This window comes from Tiliqua scincoides, chromosome 3, assembly GCF_035046505.1.
Source record: "Tiliqua scincoides isolate rTilSci1 chromosome 3, rTilSci1.hap2, whole genome shotgun sequence".
Classification (NCBI taxonomy): domain Eukaryota; kingdom Metazoa; phylum Chordata; class Lepidosauria; order Squamata; family Scincidae; genus Tiliqua; species Tiliqua scincoides.
The window spans coordinates 183,167,370-183,193,011 of record NC_089823.1 but is presented as its reverse complement, the minus strand read 5'-3'; the positions used below and the strand labels follow the sequence as shown (position 1 = coordinate 183,193,011).

The following is a 25,642-nucleotide window of genomic DNA, read 5'->3' as shown; positions in this document are numbered from 1 at the left end:
TTTCCTAACATTTCATTATTCTAAGTACAGGTGGGGCCTTGGTATTCACTGATTTGGCACCTCTGATACCGAGGTCCACCTTCAAATGTCTTGTAACAAGGAAAAAAAAAAGCACCAAAATTTCATTTCCTACTTTGGTGCTGTTAAATAATGATAATTTCATTCCATTAAATTCCATTATTCACCCCGCCTAGTGACTGAGTGCGGTTTAGTGTCTATCAGTGCAATCTGGGGCGACAATAAAGGAGTGAGAAACCTGGAAGTGGGTCTTTAAAGCTATTTTTCCACTGCTTTGGTATCCATTGGGGGTTCCAGAATGAAACCCCTGTGATTAATGAACCACAACCTATAAGTAAATAAAAATAGTCCCCAAGTTGAGACAGGATACCTAAAGGAACCTGGACTGTTGGCTATGTAGCTTTTTCTTGTAAAAATGTTACTGAAAGGAGACGCTGCAGTCTCCGGTAAAGACTGATTTCAGCACTGAACTGTTCATATAAGCCGCCTTGGGTGCCCTTCGGGGAGAAAGGCGGAATACAAATCCAATCAATCAATCAATCGATATGAACTTATATGAATGAATGAAGGTCTTGCAATAGCTCAAGGCCTATAAAAGGCCTTGCACAAAGCAAGGCGGTACTTTCCTTTGCTGCTGCTACTGCATCACAGATGTGAAACAGCAAGCAGTGGAGGGAGCCCTCATCCCATAGCTCATGCAAGAAGTCAAACAGTCGCCCTCACGCTGAGAGCAGTTGCGTCGGGCCATTGTGAGCTCCAACAAATCTCTGGAGGGCCAGAGGCTCATTGGAGACTGGGGGCTCCCTGAGGGCCGCATTGGAAGTCCTCGAGGGCCGCAAGTGGCTCCAGGGCCGGGGTTTGGGCACCCCTGCTGTCGATGATGGAAGATTGTTGTCAAAATGATCCCTGGAAGATCCTGCCCATTCCATGATTCTTAATATGCAATATCCAGAAGCCTAAGAATAGTTTTTGCACTGAAATAGAAGATAACAGTTGTAATGCTGTGACCTTCTGACTGTATCAAACGTAATTTTAGAATGTTAAACTTAGTATAATTCATAACTATTATATGTTAACACAGTGGTTCTCACACATTTAGCAACGGGACCCACCAGGACAGAATGAGAATCCGTTGGGACCCACCGGAAGTGATGTCATCAAGCAGGAAAATTTTTAACTATCCTCGGCTGCAATCCTACCCACACTTACACAGGAGTAAGTTTCCTTTACTATCATTGTTAAAAGAATATACATAGTAGTTTGTTAAAAGTACAGGTCTATAACATTTCCCCAAATGCAGTCACATATCATGGTAGCATCAAGTCTAATATATTAAAAATAAAATATTGAAATGAATGGGGTCCCACCTGAAATTGTCTCGCGACCCACCTAGTGGGTCCCGGCCCCCAGTTTGAGAAACACTGTGTTAACATATGTTTGGATACTTCAGCTCAGTCACAAGAGCTTTAGATCAACCAGTAACTTCAATCACAGTAAATAGGGAAGAGAAATAAAGATAACTTTGATATAAAACACATAACATTTTAGCACATGATGATTCTGTAAGGTGTTGTTTTGACCATGTGTGTGTCTGTACGTGCACGCATTTTCTTTGTATAAAATAGTTGATGTATCTGAAGTATCTAAATAACCATTGCTTGGTAGGATGTCACTGAATAGTGGTAGTGATCAGAATGGTCTTCTAGTTATACTCTGAAGCTGCTATTTGTATTACAGTGATCATAAACAAGAATTCTTTGTTTCTTCCTTTAGTTAATCTTGTACGAGTTAAGCTGTTTTTTTAACTGCACTCATTCCCAACTCTGATAAATGGGTACAAGCTTTTCTCCAAAGTGTGTATGAGAGAGAAGCTTTTAGTACATGACACATAAGATTCTTGAAAGGACTGAAGATTGTTCCCTAACATTCATAAACTTATCTAAAAGTAATATTTGAAATGCCTTTAAATTAGAGTCATGATACTGTGAGTGGCAGGAGGCAGAAGTTGGAGTTCTTCTTAAATACAGTACAGGTATAACCTAGCTTTTACCTGTGGTTTTATCTCAACTCAATGAGAAGGGCCCTTTAAATCAAAGGAAAAAAGTTGTTTAACAATAGCCAGGTATTGTTAAACAGGTATAGTACAGGTATAACCTAACTTTTACCTGTGGTTTTATCTCAACTCAATGAGAAGGGCCCTTTAAATCAAAGGAAAAAAAGTTGTTTAACAATAGCCTCATTAATGTGAGAGAGGGCAACTGGTAGACAATTCATCACTCCCAGGCAAGTGGCTCCACCCTTCCCCCTGAGCACATGAAAGAATGCAAGTCATTATCACCTCCTCCTTTCTTTCCCTGCACTGGGCTCAGGAGAGCCTGGGAAGGGAGAGGTCACTGCTCAGAGTAAAGCCTTTCTAAGCACCTGGAGAGAGACTGAATGTCTCTGTGTGCATTACAAAAGGTCAGCAAAGCTATTTTTAAATTGCTGAGCAACAAGACATTGTTTTTTAAATGGATTTGCTTAAGTGTGATTTTTGCCATCCGCATGAGTTCTGGGAACAGAACCCTCTCGAATAATGAGTCTGTCTCAACCTGTATTGAGTCTGTCTCAACTTGTATTTCGTAATTTGAACAAGCTATGTGTACTTAAAGGTCTGTTGCTACATGAATAGTGGAAAAAGAAACCAGTAAATCAGGTCTTCCAGCCTGGAAGAGTAATGTGCAGGAGCAGCTGGTAAGTTTTTTGGGTCAGGTCCTTTAACATTAAGTTCTTGCTACATCAATAGACACCTACATATTTGTTGATGGGTTTTTTTTTGAGGTAAGCAATTGTTTGTTCCTGAATAGATTAAAAAAAACTCCTTAATAGATAGCAATTTGTTACCCATAAGACTTAAGGCTCCACATTTACATGGAAGTAAACTTCACTTAATTTAGAGGAACTTAGGGCCCAATCCTATCCAACTTCTCTGTGTTTGTGCAGCTGTGTCAGCAGGGCGTGTGCTGCATCCTGAGGTGGCAGGGCTGTCATGGTGGCTTCCTCAAGTTAAGAGAATATTTGTTTCCTTACCTGCAGGCTGCATTGCGTCTACACCAGCATAAGGAAGTTGAATAGGATTGGGCCCTTTGTCAGCATCTATATTCTATAGGATCAGGCTGTAATCAGTGGCATGTTTCTCAACATGAATTGATAGCTGTTCCTACTGTGAAAAACAGTTTTGGGTAACAATCATCTCCTTTAACCTTACTTTGAATTTGTGTCTTGACTGAGTGTGCTTGATTTGCACAAATCTATCCTCCCCTATTTTGAGTAAGAGTTCAGGGAATTGCCAGCAGAGACATTGCCTCTCAAGTGGACCCTCATGTTCTTCCTGAAAGTAAGTTTCCAGATGAGGAGCTATAGATATGATGCCTTGACGTATGCTTTAACCTTTTCAGCTCGACTTCCCCTTGGCACTACTTGCAGAGTTTGCTGGAAGTGCCCGGCTAGCAGCATGGTAACTCCCCCATTACTCTTTGGCCCCTATTGTCTTTGAGAGTTATGCTCAGTGCCTCAATACCCCCCTTGTGCACCTTGGTTCTCTTGTCCCAGCTTACAGTCCTGTAGCACTTGGGCCGTGTTTTGAGATGCTGCACAGGGGTGATACTGCATAGGTGAGCTTGAGGGGCAACTTGAAGGCAGCGTGGTCTGTCTTGCCTCCCTCCACCAATGTGTGCAGTCAGGCTGAGGGAGAGGAATGGTGTGTTGGACAGTTCCTCAGGTTTGTGTGGCAGGTATGCATCGAAATGGCCCCTAGAAAGGTCTTGCGTAAAGCATAACCTCCTCACGGGGTGACACCAAGACTCTCGTAGAGCTTACCATTGCGGTAAACTTTGAAGACGAACTTGAACAGTTGCCCAGCTGCCACCAGCTTGCATAAACCACCACAAGTAAAGGGTTAGGCCATGTGAGCGAGGTAGTTATAAAAGCTTTTGTAGTTGTCCCCCTTGTTGTCATGGGTCATAATAGAACTCCTCCTAGTTGTCTACCATGTGCCTCTTGATGAGCTCACACGCCTCCTGAGCTATTAGCCGGTGTCATACATAAGATAGGAGAAGGACTGGAACAGGCAGGCTCTATGTCCTGTAATGGGGAAAATAGCATGAGGCAGCATCTGCCCCTTAATATTTGAATACTCAAATGCCATACTGAGTTAAATTGAGTGACCCTCAGGTGTTATTGACAGCAACTACAGTCAAGAGAAGATGCCTCCTATGAGGGAAGCTAGAATGTGCCACTCAACTCTAAGCAGAGCAAGTGCTGGTGATTGCAGAGTAAACAGTAAAATGACTGTTATTTTTCTGTTATTGTAGTGTTACAACTCTTTGCCATACTGACTTTAAAAGGCTTAAGTTGAAAGGGCTGGCCTGGCCTCAGTTGCCATGGAGACCACAGGCCTCTCTCAGTAGCACAGGGGAAAAGGCCAGCCAATCCTAAGTAATAGGGAAACACATTTAACCCCTTTTGACCCTCTTCGGATCAAATTTCTAAAAAATCCCTTCTTCGTGGATGCTTGCAATATGGAAGGAATATGCTCCACGAATTTCATGCTTCTAGGTTCAGGGGTTTGGGCTGGGTGTTGTTGAATGACTAAATCAGGACACCTCCCCTCTCTGTGTGTATATATAGACTGATAGGAGGGGGGAATTTAATTGCTGCAGATGGTTTTGTTCAACCCTCACCAGCAACACAGAATTACTAATTCTCATTGTCCATTTTTTTGTTCCTGTATCAGAATTGACCTAAACAAAAAGAAAAGTTTAGTCTTTTCGCTTTTTGTTCTCTTACAACTTTGAGTTTAAAGATAAACCTTTAGTTTTATCTAACATTATGATACTTTGACTTCTGACTGGGGTGCACACCAGGTTTGTAACTGAGAGTGTAAAAGTCTGTTGATTCAAAGAGGGAAAAATCTTAACTAAGACATATTGCACCTAGAACCCAGTTTTGAAAATGATTTTGCATTGTTTCATTGCTTGGCGATTTTATTTTGGTATTCAGCTCAGTTCAACTAGCTATTACACAATTCATATAGCAGAATCTGCTAATTCTCTTATGTGTGTGTGCTTAGGAGGTTTGTAAAGGGAGAGTGCTTATATTTATAAGCATAGTAAACCTATGTTCAGGGTTTTTTTATTCAAAAATATCAGAATTTGGTTTTTTTCTGAATGTCTGTATAAAAAATAACGCCCCCCCCACGTGTTTCAGGGGCTCCACTGCTGGCATACTTCTCTCATTTTTAGAGGTGTTTATTTCCCTAATTATTTTTCAGTGGTCTTTTTTATTCAGTGTGGACCCTTTTAAAAATCTCCATATTGCTCAGAGCCAAGTGCTACTGAAATAAGTTACAATGTGATTTTAACGAAATAATGTTTGCTGGTAACTTGAATGGTGCTGTGGTTGGGCAAGGTGCCCTGCACTCAATTTGGCGTGAGTTTTCCTCAAACAAGTCAGTTTGAGCTTGATTCATTTTGTCCAAATTTAAGCTCTGTTTCATTCTGAGTTAAGACCCCATTGCAGTGCTGATAATGCCATGAAGAGCACAACTGGGCTCCCAGACTTAACTGTCTGCAGTGTTGAGGCCTGACTTCAGGGCCTCTGTTACATTATCTTTAATGTCATATGGCAGCATCCTGGGCACAAGAAAATGTAGTTCTCATGAATCTCGATGATCTTGCTAGTATATCAGGATCCACAGAAACTAATGGAATTTTCTCAGTAAGACCATCCCATCCCATTGTCACTCTCTTCTAACAGCTTGGAAGTTGATTGTTGATGAGAAAGAATAGGACAGGACAGGTTGGGCTGAGTACATTATGAACCAGGCCTAAACTGAGGAGGGAATGGGTGGACTGGGTGTAGCTAGCAATGGGCCAATGATCAAGTGAAGTTTTACCTTGGGTGGCATTTTTTAAATGTTTTGAATAGGATCTGATGGATTTTACAATATACAGTAATACAAAATGACTTATTTTCAAAGACTTTAATTGATTTTTAATTTGCAATTGTAATGAAAAAATGATTTACACCAACTCATGCTGGCATTTTTATTCGGAGTGTGTAAATGTTGTACTGATAGAAACAATCCAGTTTTTAGCAAAAAATAGAGGATACTGCAATCTCAAACAAGGCAGAAAAAACAATCTATTTACAGTGGGATGACTGGTTTCAATGATGCTACTGTTGTTTTCCTTCACCTTGTTCCTGTCATTTTTGTTGCACCAGGGCTCTTCAAACATTGCAGGAGAAATGTTTTCTTACTTAAAAATATGAATTGTACTGTGCCATTTTTAAAAGGTGTCTAAAGACTGTAAATCTCTAGCTTCAGATGAGCTTCACTCACCTGAACATTGTGATTACTAGAATTGTACAAAAGCCTAGCAGACTTGGGTTTGGGGCATATCCACACATTATAGTCACCACAGAAGATGTTTAGTTGGGTTGTGGATTATTTTGCATTGTAGAAGTGAATGCCTCAACTTGGATTTTCACAAGCAGAATTGGGGTAAATGCTATCTTGATTGATGCTGTCCATTCCTACAAGTCATTTCCACTGATTCTCCATGTTCTTTTTTCAAGGCTCCTTAAGAAACATGTCTTGGGGAGAAGGATGTAGTGGAAGAGATGGTTACAGACATGCCAGGTCCCAGATCTCTTCTTGCCTTGGACTCTTCTGTATCTCTGAAGTAAAAATATCTAGGCATAAATCTATCTGGGTTCCTCAAGGACTTCTTGGCTCGTTTCCCTCCCCACACTGGTTGAACAAGATATTCTACCACTGTAGAACTTGCAGAGTTCAGAGTAATTTGGTGCTGAAATGCATTTAGCTCCCATAGGAATAGGTAATAGAAATTTGGCATATTCAGTGTTAAAAGTCCGTGAGGAGGATTCCAGGATTTCAAATTACAGGTGGGACCTTGGTATCCACTGATTTGGTATCCACTGACTTTTTTTATCCACTGGGGGTTCCGGAATGGAATGACCTGTACTACTGCAGTGAAACCTCAGTGGACTAATGGTGGGAAAGGGAGTCCATTAATGCTGAAAGTCCATTAAATCTGAATACATTAAAGTCAGTGGAGATGTGCTTGTGCAAAATGTATGACTAATTTTTAATGAAACAGAATATGCCTGTTTTTTCAACTGTTACCCTGCACATGCCTGATCTTGTCTGATCTTGGAAGCAAAGCAGCATCAGGCCTGGTTAGTACTTGGATGGGAGACTGCCTGGGAATACAGGGTGCTGTAGTCTTTTGAGACTGAAGGTTGCCAAAAAATTTTCTGAAGTCTGTTACATTGAGAGTTCACTGTATTTTCCATTTGTACAGAAATGATTGAATTGAGAGCCTCTTTGCAATGCAACATGTTCCACAATCCTTTACTCATTGCAACATCAGGGTCTGTTTTTTTTGTGTGTGGTTCATTGCCACAAGGTATTCATTCAGATGAATGCACTAGCAGCTTGCATTCCAGCAACTGGTGTTCATGGGAATCTTCCTTCCTGTTAAGTAGGTGAAAGGAACTCCCCAGCTTCTGTGTCCAGAAGAAGTACCTTTGAAAATAGTACCTCAGATATAAGCTGAAACTTTTTAGTCCAAGAACTTGTCACCTTGTTGAAAAATGTAATTGCTAATCAGAGGAGACAAGTGGGGAGGAGTGCCTAATGCTATAGTAGGATGCAAACTGCTATCTTCATTCTTCAGTGCAGTATTTTTTGCGACTGTTGGCTGGAATGGATTTGCTCTGGTTGAACTTGAAAGTTTATTACCAGCAAGAACACTCCTGCTCACATAAATATCTTTGATGTTATGGTGGGAACAGAGGAGAAAGTGCAAAGGTCTCCTTAGTGATAACCGCCTTTGCTCATGTTATGATGTAACTTGGTCATTTCCCGAGTTCTTATTTTATGTATTTTTAAAGGCTTTGGTAGAACATGAGCTTGAATTTCAGATTTTCTGGCTAGGGATGGAATTTGGGTGAGGTCTTGCTCCAAGCATGAAATGAGAGAGGTGGTTCTCCCATGAGTTTTTAGTGACGTGTGGAATTGTATCAGCAAACAGGATTCACATAGGTTTTGCTTTCCTTTGGACATGTAAAAGAGATGCCCACCCTTTAACTATATGGCTTTTGTCCCTTTCTGTGATCAGACTTGTAGGCAATAAAGCTGTCAGAGGCAAAACCCACCCTGCTACATGAGGAGAGCTCTATGATTGCAACTTTCTGTTGTATTTGTGGTTCTCTGAGTTGGGACAATTGCCTGATATAATAATTTATGCTAATGATTTTAGTGGAGTAGTATGCTGTGCTGACCTGTGTGTGTGTGTGGGGTGTGTGTGTCATACTCTAAAATACATTTTGTACTAGTCATGAAAATCCACAAACCAAAATACATTTCTTTCTGACTAGATAGGACTTACCTCATCTTTTTTTCCAGTTAAAGTGGAAAGTATGTTGAAGTAATGGAAAGGTTGTTCAGGGGTTTTTGTATCCCATCCTCAGATTTATACGTTACAGACAGATATTTACGGGAGAGGTGGGATGATGGAGAACAAAGAGTGAAAATGCATGTCAGAGACCAGGGAGGCATGTATGGGTGTGAGTATAAATGATACAAATCTTTAACTATGAACTGCATGTGGGTTTATTATGACACGCTTTCGTTCTCATCCTGTTTACTTAGAAAATTTATGGAGAGCCAAAGCTTTCTTGCTCATGATATATAAAAGCAAATTGACTGTATGCTTAAAGTACTCACTTTATTGGCTTGGCTTTAAGCATTTTGGATAGTTTTGGTAGTTCACAAATAATCGTACTTGCACTTACACATTTTTGAATTATCGTACTTAGATGCTATATACATCAGAACATTTAACAGGCATATGGCAAGAACGTTTGATTTTTTTTTCTTTCCCGCTCTAGAAATGCCATTGAACACATTTATTCTGTTTAAAATGTGATGTATCATTTTAACAGACTTTGAAGAATCTGCTTGGAAAGTTTCTTATTTTTTTCTTCTCTACAAGGACAAGATTGGCTAAAGTTGCTCCATTTAATTTATTATTAAAATATTTGTATGCCACTTTCCTGAGACTAGTTACTTAGAATAGCTTTAAAATCAGTGTAAAATATAGTATAAAAATAAAGATAGAAAAGCAAAAGTATTAACAGACCATCCAGCAGCACCAAAGCACCAGCAGAACAGATGCCCTCTGTGATCCACTCCAGCAAGGGTTAGAATGGTATACCTCTGAGGGTCTGCTATTTTGGAGCCTTGGTGCAACTGATGTAAAGGCTCTGGTTTTGGCTGCAACAGTAATTGTGCAATTGAATTGTATCCAAAGTCCTGTTTGGTTTGATAATGTTTTGATATGTTTAGAAAGCACATTAAAATATTGCATTTTTCTTGGAAATGTTGCACATGAAATTAAGAAGCAGCACAGTTTCACATCAGTGTTGTAATTATGTGCTACTGTTGCATGTCTGCATGTATATTAGGAGCTGCTCTCTCAATTCTACCATGAGTTGTCTGGTGTGAGGGCAGCTGCCACTAATCTGGGAAGGCAGGTGAAGAGTAAAAAAAAAAAGTGGAACACATTCTTCATACAGAGCTCTGCTGATGGAGTACATGGGTCTGTTTCTCTTCTTCTGCCCCCACTACAGCAAGGCAAGGAAAGAGAACCCAGTGTGCAGCCTTCAGAGCAGACAGTGGTTCTAGATATGTTATATTTAGGCTTTTTTGTGTTTTCTGTTTTTCTAGCCGGAGGAATAGTGGAAAAGTGGTTCCACATGCCTCTTTCAGAGTTGCAGGGCAATTGAATATGTATTTTGTCTTGCCCAGAGACAATTACAGGTTAGGGATTATTTTCAAGCCCAGGACACACCCAACACCTGGGATCTATGACTGCCCGACCTACTCCTGAGGATAGCTTTATTTGGTTTTTATTAACAGTTCAGTCTGTCAATGCTGTTAGAGAATTGGGAGGACTGTGGTGCTCCCTGTGAAACCACCATGAGACCATTGTTCAGTCAGAACTTTGAGTTGGAAATTTACCCGTTGCGCAGGTGTGTTGGATAGGAATCAAAATAGTACTGTTCTGTTCCTTATGCCAGCATTATCTCCTATTGAGGATTCTGTTTGAATCTGTGTTGTAGCCTTGAAGTTTAGAGAGTTGAAGACCTTTGGTTCCAACTCTGACTATTCTCTTTTGACAGAGGGTTTATTGTTTTAGATGTTTCCTTATGAGCAAATGACTAAGCGTTCCTGTTTTGTTTGTTTACCATGGCTCATGATGTAACACTGCAACTTTTGTGGTCTTTGATGTGTCCTTTATAGTAAATTGATGTAAAACAAGTAGTCTTAATGGTTTTTTAAAAAGTGAACCAAGGATTGTAAAGTGTAGTAATTGACAATGTGTACATGTGTTTACAGCTATTGTTACACATTTGTTTTAGTCTGTTATAATTGCACATTTTTTCTGCAAGAGAGAGCCTACATATTTATAGGATGTTTTATCAGCACAATTCCCAAAGCTTTTTATAAAATCAGAGCATTTTGTAAATCCAGGTCTGAAAATTGTTGATAGCACCAGAAGTATATCTGTCTTAGGCACTGCAAAAGTTTCAAAGTATTTGTGCTATTTCATCCCCTTCATATTTCATTTCTTTCTCTCTGCCATATTGAAAGGGAGGCCTGCCAACCTTGGAATCTGCTGGCAATGTGGACTTCAGGCTTGCAGTGCTGGTTTAAAGAGCAGGGCTCCATTTTGAATCTACCATATAATGGTAGGTTTAATCATGTTCATACTTGTTTATCGGCTGAGACTAATTTGTGTGGATTCCATTCCAAGCGCTCATGTGGATGGCAAAAAACTGTGGATGGCAAAAAACGCACTATAGCAAATCGATTTAAAAGACAAAGTTTCTTTGCTCCAGTGATTTAAAAATAGCCTTGCTGACCTTTGTGATGTTAAGACAGAGTCATTAAGAGACAATCCAACAATCATTCTCTCTCAGGGTGCTTAGAAAGGCTTCACTCTGACCCCTCCCTTCACCAATGCAAAGTATCTTTCACCTGCTCAGGGGGAAGGGAGGGTTTGCCTGGAGAGAGAAGGATTGATGGTCAGCCAGCTGCCCCCCCTCATTAAGGAGACTATTGTTAAAGGACTGTTCAGTTTTTTGAACTGATTTTAAAGGGGTGCATTTTCCCCTTCTCCAGGGATCAGCACATTCCTTCTCATTTGCAGTGGCCATTCCTGTTGAGTCAAATCCGTGTATAAATAGGCTGGAACTGTACTTCCTTTGACATTCTTATGTTTACAGCCTTGTACTTCAGAGGTACCTTTACAATTTTCCCCCTCTTTCATGTATTGGCAGTAGGCAAGTAGCATGCAACTAATAGATGACTTGAAGCACACGATGCTACAGTATAGGCTCTCTTGAGAGCTACATACTTCACCCTTTAATTAGCAATCATGTGTGCCATGGCTCTGTTGACAATTGCTGCAGTCAGCAAGTCCTTTAGAAAGAAGTCATGGATCACCAAGAAATGCTGAGCATGTGCCAGGGAGTTACACTTAGCCAGGGATGCTCTGGCATGCCATGTTTGGAGAGGCATGTTTCCTTTCACAATATGTTTTAACAGCAGTAAACGTGATTATCATATAGAGTAAAGGAGTCTTTGGAAATAGCATGCATTGCTTGGTTTCCTTATCCTTCTGAATATGAAACTCTTCTGAAACCTTGTTACAAGCTATCTTCATGGGCACAATAGAGAATATTAGCAGTTTAGCATAGTTACTTTTTATGGCATGTGCATGCCCCCTTAGACAGTCTGAAAAGTTGAACTTTGATGCATGCCTATCAGTTACAGTACTGAAAACAGTCATCCGTGATACCATCTTCTTTTTTAAATTGAGAACTTCTTTGTTTCTCAGATGGAAGATATTATCAGCACAGTACTTGTGTGTGTGTGTGTGCGCGCGCAGATGTGTTTTAAAACCTAATGGTGTATGCACAGAAGGGGAGTTTCTGCTCTGTCAGTCTAGGTGCTGTGCTTCATCCTCTCATATGAACCCCCTCCTTTTTCTTGTTTAGACTTGCGCTGAAAATATTTCCTGGTTTCATCCTGAAATCAACCTTTCTACAAAACCTGATCTTGTGACTTCTGACCATCTAATTATGGGCAGAAAATGTAGGTTGTCTAAAGTGTTCTAAGTAATCTTATACTGCTTGGAAGAGGCCAAAGCTGACATGCATAAAAGCATTTAGTGTTGAAAGTTACCTGGGGACCGGCTTCTTCCATGCATTCCGGCCCACTCTCTTAAGTCTTCTGAGGGAGCTCTCCTTTAAGTGCTGCCTTTATTCTAGGGATGGTGATGCCTTTATTCCAGGGTTGCCTTTAGAGGGATGGTACCATGGGGGCGAGTCTTCTGTGTAGACTCTTTTGGCGAAGGCTCAAAACATTTTTGTTCTGTTTTGCATTTGTGTGATGTAATGTTTGTCTGCCCTCTGTGCCCCTGTAGCTGTCCTTTGGTTATAAATAGTTGCTCTCCTCCAGTTGATTGTGTTCCTTTACTATGATTTTATTTTATATATTGTATATATTGATCTGAATTGTAAGCTGCTTTGGGCATTTTCTCTAGTGTAGGAAAGGTGAGATAAAAATCTTTTAAATAAAGTAGCAGATGTAGGAGGGTAGAGAATGCAGTCAATGTGATCTAGTAAATGTATGCACTTTCCTGGTAGATTTTTATTATTCTTTCTTCTTTGGGGGAAGCTGTACAGACAAAGAGCAAGATTCTCTTTACTTTTGTATCATTATGGTTTTTAATCTACTCTTTTTATAAATCTTCGATGAATTGAGGCTAGAATAATAGTCAAGATACTTAGTTTTTTTCCTTCTGCTTAAGACATCTCATAGTAATGAAGTAAAAACTGCTGTGACAATTGTTTCAGGGATTTAGTATAAGAAATACTTATATGCGCACATGCTTTTTGGCCTGGGTCACGCATTGTAAAAGCAGCAACTTTCCTCGTATGATCCTGTTGGTAGGATTGCATAGAGAAATCTATTGTGTGCACTACTTATGGAAATTTTATTAAAATGCTTATCTTGCCCTTTTCATCCCTAAGGCATTGCTTCTCAAACCTACCTGGCTGCTGAGTGGTGATGATGCAAAATGCACCATGCGATGGCATTATCACCACTTCTGGGTTTGGTGATCAGAAGTGACCCTACAAACAGGGTAAGAGGGTCGGGGTGGGCAGGCATTTCCAAATGTGCGAAAACTGTGTGCAGCAGCTCTGCCTACCATGTCAATCTTGCCACAGCTGTTTGCAGAATTGTGTTGCAGCCTTGATGCCTGGTGGCGGCTGTCCCAGAATGCCCCAGTGAGTATCTTGTGATACCTCAGGGTCTTGCGACGCACATTTTGGGAACCTCTGCCTTTAGGAATCGTCAGGGTGGCTCACAACATACAAAACCATCACCAGTCAATGCAGACAAGAAAAGAAAACAAAGGCAATAGCTAAAGAACCAAACTAGTGCTGCCAATAAAAATGTGTTTGCTGCCTGCTTAAACCATGTGCTGGAGGCTTGCGCTGTATCCAGCACAAGGTTGGGGTCAGAAGTGGCTCAACCGGAGGTAAGGGGATATTCTTCCCCTTGCCCCCAGGTAAGCCACCACTGCACCAGTGGATCTCCTTGGAACTGCGTCACCTCAGGAGGTGGCACAAGTTCGAGGAGAACCAATTGGCTTGGAGCCACACCGCGCTGCTCAGGGAACAGGGTAGGAATCCAGCATAACTGCAGGATCCCAGCCCCGTCTCCTACTCCCTGCTTGCCCGCCCCCTGGAACACCCTCCCCCTGCCCCAGAACGCCTTCCTCCCCACCCTCCTCATACCTCTGCGTCGGCCAAGCTGGGCCAACGCAACCTTCCACCCCCCTTGTCAGTGCAGAGGCTGGATGCAGCCTCCATGGACCAGTGCAAATTCCTGCACTGGCCCAGCTGACACTCGAGAAGGCGCAAACATGCTTTACGCTTGTGACCCTTCTGTGGTGGCACAAGGGACTTGCGTCGGTTTAACATAAGGTTAGAATTGCACCCTCAGTGACTGAGCAAATTGGGCCTCCTGAAATTCTTGTGTTTGGGGTGCCTCCATTTCTCACATTGCTATCATCCCAGGTGAAAAGCCCCTAGAAAAAGTTTATACTGCCAGTAAAAGTTTCTGTTTCTCTTTCTAAGCGTGGAGAAAGATGCAACTGTTGGATTGTGAGAACCATCATAGTGTTTTGTCCACCATATTGTTGAACATATCGCTGCTTTAACCTAAGCTGGTATGACATGTCTTCCAAAGCCAGTCAGCCTTTAGATGTACTTCCACCCATCAACAAATATGTTGGTTGTGCTAGCATTTTTGTAATGTGGGTGTTATCAGATGGGAGCTAAGACCGTCACTCATAGCAATTTATGGCTTTCAAGATTTAACAGATTATGCAGAACTGCAATACACCGCAAATTGCCATGACAACAGTGATAAAGAACTCAAAACTGTACGTGGTGAGGAACCACATGGGCAAAGACTGATGGTGTACAAACTGTTTTCAATTGCAAGAGGTAAGATAATTTAAAATAAAAGGATTACTATCTGAATTTTGCTTCACGGATTAAGTCTCCAAAGTGGGCATACTGACTAGAAAACTTACTGTGGATAGCCCATTAAATCTTGGCTGTCTCCACTTGGAACTAAGCACTGTCTGCTGTGACGCATTTGCTGTCACTTGCAAAAAAGAAAAAACACAATTGCTTGTTTTCAGCATAACTTGGGGATTGCAAATTTGGAGTCAGAACTTGAAATAGAAGGTTTTGTGACTTGTTTTTTAATTTCAAAGACCTGTACTGGTTGCTGAATTATTTGAAGGGGTCGCTTAGAAGGATATATATGACCTGTTTTCTAGCGAGGAGAAAAGTGGCCCAGAAGCAGAAAGTCTGGCTGCTGGTGCCAGTAGCCCCTTTCAGAATGACTTTGCATCTTTAGTGGTCTCACTGTTTCCTAAGCTGAGCCATAGGGGAAACAGGAAAATTTTCAACTTTTGTGCAGTGCCTAGATTTTGAAGGTGCTCTTAAAGTAAATATTATTTTAAAATGTCCTTATCAAGATACTCCTTATTATCAAGGTACTGTCAGGGTATCTTGGTTGGTGTGCACTATAAGTTGGATTTTGTAGATGGCAAATCCACTTGCTCTCGTCTGTCAATCTGTCCTTCTTGCTGCTTCCCTCCCCTCAATGCTTACTCAAACAAATCAGGGGGCGGGGCAAAACAGTATGATGTCAGTGAGCAGAGACCAGTTTGGGAACTTGACAGGGCATGATTTCTCCCTCCCTGTTTTCTAAGGTGCTTGAAGACTTCCCCAGCTCATAAGATTCTTGCTCCATATATGTCAGTTGTAGATGGATTTGAACTCAGAAAGACGGGCAGATTGTTGACCATGTGCAATTTCTGCAAAAGTGCTGTCTGCAACAGGTACCATGCACTTGCAATGCAGCCTCCTAATAGTAAAACAGAAACACTTAAGCACAGATAAATGGCATGTATTTGAATTCTTATCTATTTTCCATTCAGTGCTTAAAATTTTTTTTTGAACTTGCACTAGAACTCTTTAAAAAAAAAGAAAAAGCACCGAATAACTTTCATTAGATGAAACTCTGCCTAATGTGGATGATTATTGTACAGTAGAGGTGTAGTGTTAGAGGAAGTTATCCTGTTCCTGTCAAACTCTGTGCTCTGTGGAACTTGACTCAGATGTGCACAGCCGTGCACCTTACAGAGAACTCTAACGGCCAGGCATGTTTGTGTCTAGAAAGTCCTCGTTGAATGTTCTTAAGTGGGGAGCTTCTGTATTTTGGCATTGCTTTTCTTCAGACTCCACAAGCTATATTGTTACAAAAACTTGAAATACAGCGCTCTGTTCCTGTATTATAAAGACAGATGAGTATTATGAGTATTATGTTTGTTTCATAAATCTGCACTTTAGATATGACCTTAGTACTGATTTCTAGGGAGCAAAATGTAAGAACGGCCTTATTGGCTCAGGTCCTGGGTTATCTACTGCCACATCCTTTTTGCATAGTTGTTTCTGGGACCTCTCTATCATAAAGGCAATACCCTTTATTGTTGCATGTTCCTAGCACTAGGTTCTTGAATAGACATTTCCTGCTTCTGAATATAGTGGCTCATGAACTGAAGAAAAGGGAATGTGTCAAAGGATTTTTCTCACCACCTTAAATTAAGCTTCCAGGTTGTCTTGTTGTCAGATGGAAAGTTTAAGAGAAGCATGTAAGCTGCACCTGATTATTTTCCTGCAGTCATTTTTGAGGTGAAAGTGGCATTAGGAGACTTGAAATGTTTTGGGGGGGACGGATGGACTTCACAGTGCACTTTTCACTCCTTCCCCCATATCAGTTTTCTCCCCCTTTCTGCTGCTGTTCTTTTTCTACCTCCTCCTTCACTGACTGCTCCCAACCTGTTGGAGATCAAGGAGTGTGAGATCAGGGACAAAGTTATGGACAGGAACCTGGTAATGACATTTTTTTTGAGTTTAGTTGCCAACTGAAAATTTTGAAGTCCTGAGCATGACATTGTCATATAGAAAAGGGGCAGAAAGCATTTGTTTGGTTCAAGCTTGCTTAAGTACCATTCATATTTATAGAGTGCAAGTTGAGTTTTAGATATTCAGGGCTTGCAATTTGCTGAGATTTACTTAAGAAACTTAAAATGTAGTTTCTCAGCATCATAGATGAAATAAGACAGAACAAAAGACAGTATTGTTAAATTCTTTTAGTTAAAAGAATGAAATTAGATGTTGAGACTAAAATAAACAAAGCACCATTGTTTATGTTCTAGGACTATTTTCTTTGCAACAAATACTGTGGTTTAGTCTATCCTTTAAGCATCAGTGGTTAATGAATCACAGAGGAAGATAAGGAACTTCTCAAAGAGATAGTTAAGGGACTTCTCAGAGGTAGTTAAGAGGTTTATCTGTAAATGAAATTATTCTTTCCCTCGTTTATGTACTGTCTTTTGTCTGCAGGTTTTATATGCGCCCCAAATACATTAGCAACATTTTTTTTATTTTTGAAGTATTTAAACGAGTTGTAAAGTTAGGTTCCAACAAGGGAAGAGAGATCTTTTCAGAACAAGATTGGGATCCTCCCAAAAATTCCACTTCAGTTGATAATTTAAAATCTCGCCAGTCTTTGTCTTAGTTTATTGCAGCAATTCTACCTAGTTAGTATCCATTAGTATCCATTAGCTTATTTGTTGGGAGAGCATAGTGCACATTTTATTCTTTTTTGAAACTTTTCTTCAAACTGAGGAAAAAGTGGTGGTAGGGGATGATTTTATTTCTGTCATGCCTGCAATATGAATCCTCAACATGTCATCTGAACGTGAATTATGCCTGTGCTAATAGCTGCCTTTTCTACTTTTGTATTGCAGAGCTTCTAATGAAGATCCTCTGATTATCTAAAGTCCAACAGCTGGATCTTCTGATATCAAATCTGGGAGAGTGCTTCTGGAACCAACATGTAGCAGATGGCTATTGCACCATCAGTCTTGCTGCTCCAAGCCAAGGATTTTGTCTTTTGAAACTGTGCATTCAAGACGTGAATGAATCATTTTAGGAGTTCTGGTTTCTTAGGTAGTTAATGAGCTTTATTAACTAAAATTTAAATTGAATTTCACGTGTTTTTGGTTGAACTAAGGAACCATGAGTAGTAATCTTGGAAAAGAAAAAGATTGTAAAGAGAAGGACCCCAAAGTGTCTTCAGCAAAGGAGAGGGAGAAAGAGGCTAAGGCCTCTGGTGGATTTGGGAAAGAAAGCAAAGAGAGAGAGCCTAAGACCAAAGGGAAAGAAACCAAAGATGGGAAGAAGGACTCTAGTAGTGCACAGCCAGGTGTGGCTTTTTCAGTGGACAATACAATAAAACGACCTAATCCAGCTCCAGGCACTCGCAAAAAATCTAGCAACGCTGAGGTCAGCAAGGAGCTAAACAAATGTCGGGAAGAAAATTCAGTGCGTTTGGACTTGGCCAAAAGGTCTATACATGTGCTCCCATCAGCTGTCAAAGAGCTAACGCAATTGACAGAACTTTATTTATATGGTAACAAATTACAGTCATTACCGGCTGAGGTGGGCTGCCTTGTGAATCTGGTGACACTGGCCCTGAGCGAGAACTCACTTACCAGCCTGCCTGACTCTCTTGATAACTTGAAGCAACTTCGCATGGTTGATCTAAGGCATAACAAACTTAGAGAAATTCCTCCAGTAGTGTACAGACTAACGTCCCTTACCACACTTTATCTACGCTTTAATCGTATCACAGCTGTGGAAAAGGATATAAAAAACTTGTCTATACTCACCATGCTGAGCATACGGGAGAACAAAATCAAGCAACTACCTGCAGAAATTGGTAAGAAAACTTCATTGTGATGTCTTACACTAGATCTTAAACTGTAAATATAACATGCAAAGGCAAGTGTTTCTTCATTGTTATCTTGCTCATGTCTTTTTTCTCTCCAAAGTTACTTCCAGTTGTCATGTCTTACCATGGAAAAAGATGAGGAAGAGGGGACCCATGGATGAAGTGTTTAACATTCATTCTCCCCCCCCCCCACGCCCTAGTAATCCTTCAATTGCCACCAAACCAGCCTGTCCTTTGTAGGGTTATGGCGGAAGCTTGTTTCTGATGCATGGTCATGCCTAATTTGATGCCTGGGCCCTGGCTTGGAAGTGCTAATGGGAGTGGTCTAGCATTTTTAAGTATCTGCTTGGGATTTTTTAGCTGTTGGAATGTTAAATGGAAGCTTGGACAACTGTTTGCTACTCTTCCTTTAGAGAAGTACTAAGCTATGTTTATTTTTTTGTTGTAGCCAGTAGTTGCATCAGGTTTGAAAATTGACCTTTGTCAAATAGATTTAAAACTCATGGCTGCGTGGAAACTGTGGTATGTGTCTTATTAGACAGAAAAATAGTTGCAGCAAGATTAATTTAAGAATAGTTCTCTGAGGATGCCACCAAAGAAGGTTTGTTTCTCTTCTCTGAGCTGTTTAGTCTGATGTGTCATCCTGTAGTTTGTATAGGAAGCCCTTCCAGCAGCTGTTGCTGAGAACTATGAATTATGTAAAGAAAACACTGGAAATCTCCCACCAAGTTAAACCCAGTTTATATTCCATCTCTCTCTCTCTCTCTTAAAAAACAAAAAAAATTTCCATTCCATTGAGGCTGCAGGGAGGAAGAGTGTGACAGAAAAATGCAGATTGTTAATGACTCATAGACAGAGCATGAGAAATATGAACAAATATTGGGGGAGTGTATCTGCCTGAATTCAAGGCATTTCTGTAATGAAAACTTATCTTTCAGACTTTGATGTATTCCTTTCCTCTTTTTATTAAGTGGTTTTCTATGTCTCTAATTTAAGGATATTGTGTGTATAAGTTAGTACAAGACATTTTTACAAACTTAGTTTTTCATCCACAGTTTTATTCAGTAAAGTTGAAAATTTTGCTTGCAATTATGTGTGTTAGGTCTCCAAAAGGGAAGTTTCTGAAACTAAGCTTCCCTGTCTCAGTAAAATGGGTCAAATCTTCATAAGCATTCAACTGTAAATAGCAAAACAATGGACCTTAGTTAGATACTTGGAAATTATTAAACGGGTGTTCATTTGAGGAATGGGCAAAAATCTGAAATGCTTTTAAACTCTCTTCAAATTATATGTTTTTGAAGAAGGATGGGGTTTTTCAAAATGAGGGGTTATTGCTGCTCTGCTCTCAAGCAGGGTTGGTCAACCTTTAGGGCTCCCGGACCTTTGAGATCACAAGCTGCACCTGGTGAAATTCCTCTTCTACACAATAAAGGTTCAAGAGCCCGAAAGTAGAAAGTTTGGCCATCCCTGTTCTACAGCTATATATATGAGGACACTTTTCTTGAGATTTTGCTGCATGTCAAGATGGTGTAGTTGTTTGGGAGTTGGACTTAGAGCTGGAAGATCCAGGTTCAAATTCCTGCTCAGCTGTGAAAGTTCCTGGGTGACCTTGGGCCCGTCACTATCTCTCAGCCTTGCCTATCTCGCAGGATTGTTGTGAGAACAAAAAGAGGGAAGGAACCATGTGCAGTGCCACCCTGAGCTCCTTGGAAGAAGGATGGTATAGAAATGTGAAAAATAAATAAAAATAATGGCAGTAGAGCTTCAGACATCAATAGGATTACTGGAGCATAGCTCTGAATAACCTAGAAGCAATAAGAGACGTGCAAGCTACTGCCTAGTTGTAAGCCACGTGTTTGAATTGGGAAAGGCAAGGAGGGAATGTTCATGTTGTGATGCTGAGCTCAGAGCTGCTGGAAAAGCTTTTGCTAATTCTAAAGCCCAGCATCTTATATTAAAATCCATCTCCTCTCTCTTAGCTATAGGAAGATAGTAGTTGACGTTTTCATGATGCTGAGCTTTGCTTGCTTCAGCCTGTGCCAAAGTCCAGTGTGACATGAGCCTCCCCAATCCTAAATTCTCTGTCATGTGAAGAGACGTTGAATAATATAGAGGAGCGGTAGTGACCACAAACTATAACTGGCTTATGTGTAAGCCAGAGCTTGTCACTTCTGATCATTTGACTATAGTTTTTTTCCCTGTGTAGCCTTGAACAATAGAACCAAAGGCTAATTCTGTATGACATTTTCAAAAGTAAACAAGTTGTAAAGTGTACTAATCTAAGATTACTTTGTAATATATTCCAATGTCAGGAGTTTGGCTTATTTTTTAAATCATATGTTTTGAATGTTTATGTCTGAATTAATGTTATGGACACTACATTGGGTTACATTGTTTTCTGTAAACGGAACTCAGGGAATTAGTAATGGTCTGTTTTATTACAAATGTGCAAGTATATACCGCAGACACTCACCTATAAGTCGATCTCACAGATAAGACGAGGGCAGGTTTTGAGCCCAAAATCATGGAATTTGCTGTGACCCTCGGATAAGTCGGGGGTTTAACTTAGGGAGGTGTCTGACTATAATTTTGTCTGATTTTACCCAAGGCCAGTTCCTGAAAAATAACCTCCCAGTAATTGTTACTTTCAAGAACCACAACATTCAGGTGTTTCCTTCTGATCTGGTTTCACATTCTGGCCTCCATCCTCCCACGCTCAGAGCAGATGGAATAGCTCGGCTTCAGCTTGTCAGCTGCTTCAAGGTCGCATGGTGCTGGTGGCCTCAAACTGGCGACCTTGTGGATGTTATCTTCAGGCAAATGGAGGCTCTACCCTCTAGACCAGACCTCCTGCTATACATAGTATAGCAAAAACAGTCTTTTATTTAAAAATAAAAAAGTTTTTAAAATTTATTAAAAACTATGATCTATCTCATAGATCATAAGATACATTTTTATTCACTAATTTTTTAAATTGTGCTCTCAACAACCATTTGTAAACACTATCAGAGTAAGGCCACAATCCCATCTACACTTTCCTGGGAGTAAGCCTCATTGGCTTTAATGGGACTTACTTCTGAGTAGTCAAGCCTAGGATTGGGCTCTAAGTACACTGGAAACAGCATACCAGTAGAACCATTAATGAAATCCTCCTTTAAAGTGCCTGGTGCCTTAAGCCAAAAGCTCTACGTAGAACACACAACTGGGAGTGTGCAATTCAGTTCACAGTAGAGAGACAAGCAACAAGGAGTGACTGAGCAAGTGCAGCTGCACATAGTTGCACCTGATTTACTTGGAAGTATACCCTCTGTGGAGGGAGGGCAGCAGTGCCTCCGGGCCTCGTGTGGAGGTCCTGGCAGGGGGATACTGCAGAAGCAAGCATGCTCTCCTAAAAGCTTACTACATAAGCAGCTGTTGCAAGTGCTTCCTAGCTCCTGCCAGCATGCAGCTAAGATCTCTGGCTAAAATACCTGTTGCTGCAGAATAATTCTACTTTAAATTCTACTCTCTGCTTTTCCTGTGTTTTGCATCTTTGCAAGGTCTCCAGGACTCTTCCAGTGAAAAGGACACACACACACAGGGAGATTGCTTCTCTCTTTCTCACAGATGCTCCCCCCACATACACAAATGCAGGGACTTTCCCCCTCCAGTCCAAATTCATTGGTGAGGATAGGGGGAAATGAGGTTAGCAAGAAGGTTTGCAAAAAGTTTTGCAAAGGAGAAACTGAAGTGTGACTGTATACAGTAAGGGGAGAGGTGGAGAGGAAAGCAAGAGGAGGGAATAGACTGGGAGCCCAATCCTAGGCATGCCTACTCAGAAGCAAGTCCCTTAAGTTAGTGGGGCTTACTCCCATGAAAGTGAGGCTAGGATTATAGCCTTAACTGTTTTTAAGTGCTCTCTCTCTCTAACACACACAAACTTTTCCTTTTATAGAAGTTAACTCTTCCTCTCCCCCCCAGTACAACTTCATCAGTGGTGAATGATTATGGGGAGAGGGGCTAGCAAGCCTCAGCTTTGCAGCAGAGAGTTTAGATTCAATAAGGGGGAGGGGGCAAAAACAAGAAGGAAAGAGGAGATGGACTTAACCCTTTCAATGGCTTGAGAAACAAAGGTACAGCCTTCTGCAGGCTGCCTCTCTCTCTCTCTCTTTAAAAAGATCACTCTCCCCCCTTCCCCACCCTGTCCAGCTTCATCTGTGGGGAGATGGGAAGGGGGTTAGCAAGTTGGGCTTTCCAGTGGAGTGCTTCAAGTTTAAATACAGTAGGAAGGGGGGAAGGGGGAACAAAAAGGAAAGAGGAGATGGACTCAGCTATTTCAAATGACTGCTTCTCCCTCGCTCAGATGCCCCCTCCCACACACAGCTCATTGTCTCCTGCTCTGTCTTGGGTGCCGCTCCAGAGATTCCTCCATTGGCGCTGGTGCTGAGTGAGGGGGGCTGCTGATGGCTGCGGTGGCAATTGCCCTGCCCTGCGCTTGGAGCTTTTGCAGCTGGGCAACAGCCTGAAGGAGCATGTGGAGCACACCCGCACCACACCCGCAGGCAGCTGCAAATGCTCAGCAGCAACCCCAGCCTGCACATCCTCCTCTCAGCAGAAGATCACTTGCTCTCTCCCTCCCTCCCACAATAGTGATTGGCTGGCTCACTCGCCTCCCCCCCCCTCACTGCTTGCCTGCCTCGGAGATAAGGCGGGGCAATGATTCAGGCTGCTTTTCTGGGAAGAAATTTTTCACCTTATAGGCGAGTATCTACGGTAGTTATTAGCACTGGATACATTTAGGCTGCAATCCTATACACACATAACCTGAGAAAGTACCCTTGAACTCAGTGGGACTTACTTCTGAGTAGAATACATAGGATTGCACAGTTAGACTGCAGCTTACTATCTGTATTAAAAATGTGTTTAGTATGATAGATATTGTGCTCAAATGCTGTGCCTCCTATGTAGGAGGCTAGCAAGTTGAAATAATTTGCAGAAAATGGTGAAGCAAGGGGGACAGGGTTTTGAAAACAGAGTGGTAAAAAAGGGCCTTTAGAAACACTAACTGAAGCAAAAATTAAAATTGCTAATATTCATAATGTCTTTTCCCCTTGTTCTGCCCAGCCAAAGCTCTCATCTGGTTTAGGATTTATCATGATGCAAAGGATTATAGAATTTTCAATCTGCTTAAGCAGGGATGGCACACCCAGTCAGGAGAGGTAATCCAGTTGTGGAAAAGCTTTTTTGCATACCATATTGGCAATCACAAATATTATCTGCCAAGTGAATTGTGTCTGGAAGTAATTGAAATTTTACTCATCTTTAGGATCTTTGATGTATACAAACTTGATTCTCCTGCTTTTCTTTTTCGTAGTTGTATTTTTATGCATATATAACACTTAAAAATTTTGGATATAGGCAGTATCATCCATTTACTCAGTTATGGCTGACATTCAAAGTACGGTAGTTTAGGTAAGACAAATTTCGCTTCTGGAAGGAGTTAGAAAATATTCTCTTATACTTTCTCAAAACCTATATTCTCTATTTTGACCAGTGCTTCTCAACGTTCGTCCTCTACCATTTCACGTGGTCCACCTATTCAAAGTACTACTGGAAGTAACTGGTGATGACATCATTGCCAGTGACTTCGTGGTTGGGAGGCGAGTTGTGATGTGATAAACACCAGTAAAAGGCTCAGGGTGGATAGGAGGGCTATTTTGAGTGTGGAAAAGCATACTTTGGAGCATTCTACCTCTGTTGTGTTGTGTTCCTGGTCTTGCTGTCAGGCAGCAGGTGTCCAGGGATCCTGCAAGCACCACCAGGCACTACCTCAAGTACCATTGGTGATACCTGTTCCATTGGTTGAGAAACCAAGACCTAAACTGTTCCTTTTGTTAATTTTATGTAAACTTTAATTTTGTTTGTCCTGAGTCATTCTCTCTTTTGTGAAAAGTGTTTATGGCATGTATAATGGGAGTCTGTGTTGTAGGATTTTTTCCCTTTTGCTAAACAGGTTCTGCACACCACATTGCAGCATTCCAATTGTGTTTGAAGTTGATACGTTAGGTTGGGCTTTTTTCTAACCTTAGTTTCTAACCTTAGTATTGAAACAGTCAACTGAACAAAATCTTCTACGTCCCTGAAAGGATGTTGAAGGCAATATTTAGTCTATCCAAACTTGAGCTTACTGGAAAAATAGAAACTATTTTTTTTTCTACATTTCTGCAATTCCTTGAGTTCTACTAGACCCTAATCCTAGGAGTGTTATAAAGAGGGTGACAAATAGAGGATTCTTCTCTTTCTGTGTGAAAATGTGACAGTGTTAAGCAGCTTATTTGTATTTACACTTAAGAGAAAATGAGTGTGTTAATTGTGGAGCTTTGGAAAAGCTTGAAAATTGACCTTGGAAAAATAGTCAAAATGTTTTCTATGTACAAATGATTGCTTGTTTTTGGTGTCAGATGAGCTCTCTCAGTGGCATGTTTTTTGTCTGTCAGTTAGGGAAAATCACTACATGACTCAAGTAAAATGTATCACTTTCACTGTGAGGAAAGGTGGAAGACTTCATTAGTATTTCTGCCAGACTTTTTCTTGCACAGCCCTAAATGGTTTAATCTGTTTTATACAATCATAATACAATCATAATGAAAATTGAACCATCTGTAAACTACTGTCATGTGATGTATGTTGATGGAGCAGTTTTAAGGAACAAACACTCAGATTGGGACTAACTAGGTTTTAGGTTTTTAATCTAGTGTAGTTTTTCTCAACGTTTGTCCCCTGTGTACCACCTTGCATGGTCTACTTATTGGAAGTACCACCAGATGTAACTGGCAGTGATGTCATTGCCAGTTACTTCCAAATTAGGAGACCAGATGTGACGCGACACAGTGGTAAGAGGCTCAGGGCAGACAGGAGGGCTTCTTCAAGCATGTGAAAAATGCATGCTGGAGTTCTGCCCTCTCAGCCAAGCCTCCTACTGCTACTTGTCGCATTGTTGGTCTGTTGCCAGGCGGTGGGGGTCTGCCGTCCCACATGTACCACCAGACCACTCAAGTACCACTGGTTGAGAAACGCTGATCTAGTGAAATGTGATCTAGTGAAATGGCCCTTGTAAACACT

The 25,642-nt window shown here is 41.0% G+C and overlaps 1 protein-coding gene across 1 annotated transcript in view; it reads left to right on the top strand.

Moving 5' to 3' along the window:
* Positions 1-25,642, top strand: part of SHOC2 (SHOC2 leucine rich repeat scaffold protein) — a 65,688-nt gene that overhangs the window by 12,921 nt on the left and 27,125 nt on the right. The window contains exon 2 of the mRNA XM_066620982.1: positions 17,556-18,529. Within this exon, the coding sequence (XP_066477079.1) occupies positions 17,827-18,529 (703 nt within the window). The 5' untranslated portion in view covers positions 17,556-17,826. The remainder of the gene's footprint in view (positions 1-17,555; positions 18,530-25,642) is intronic.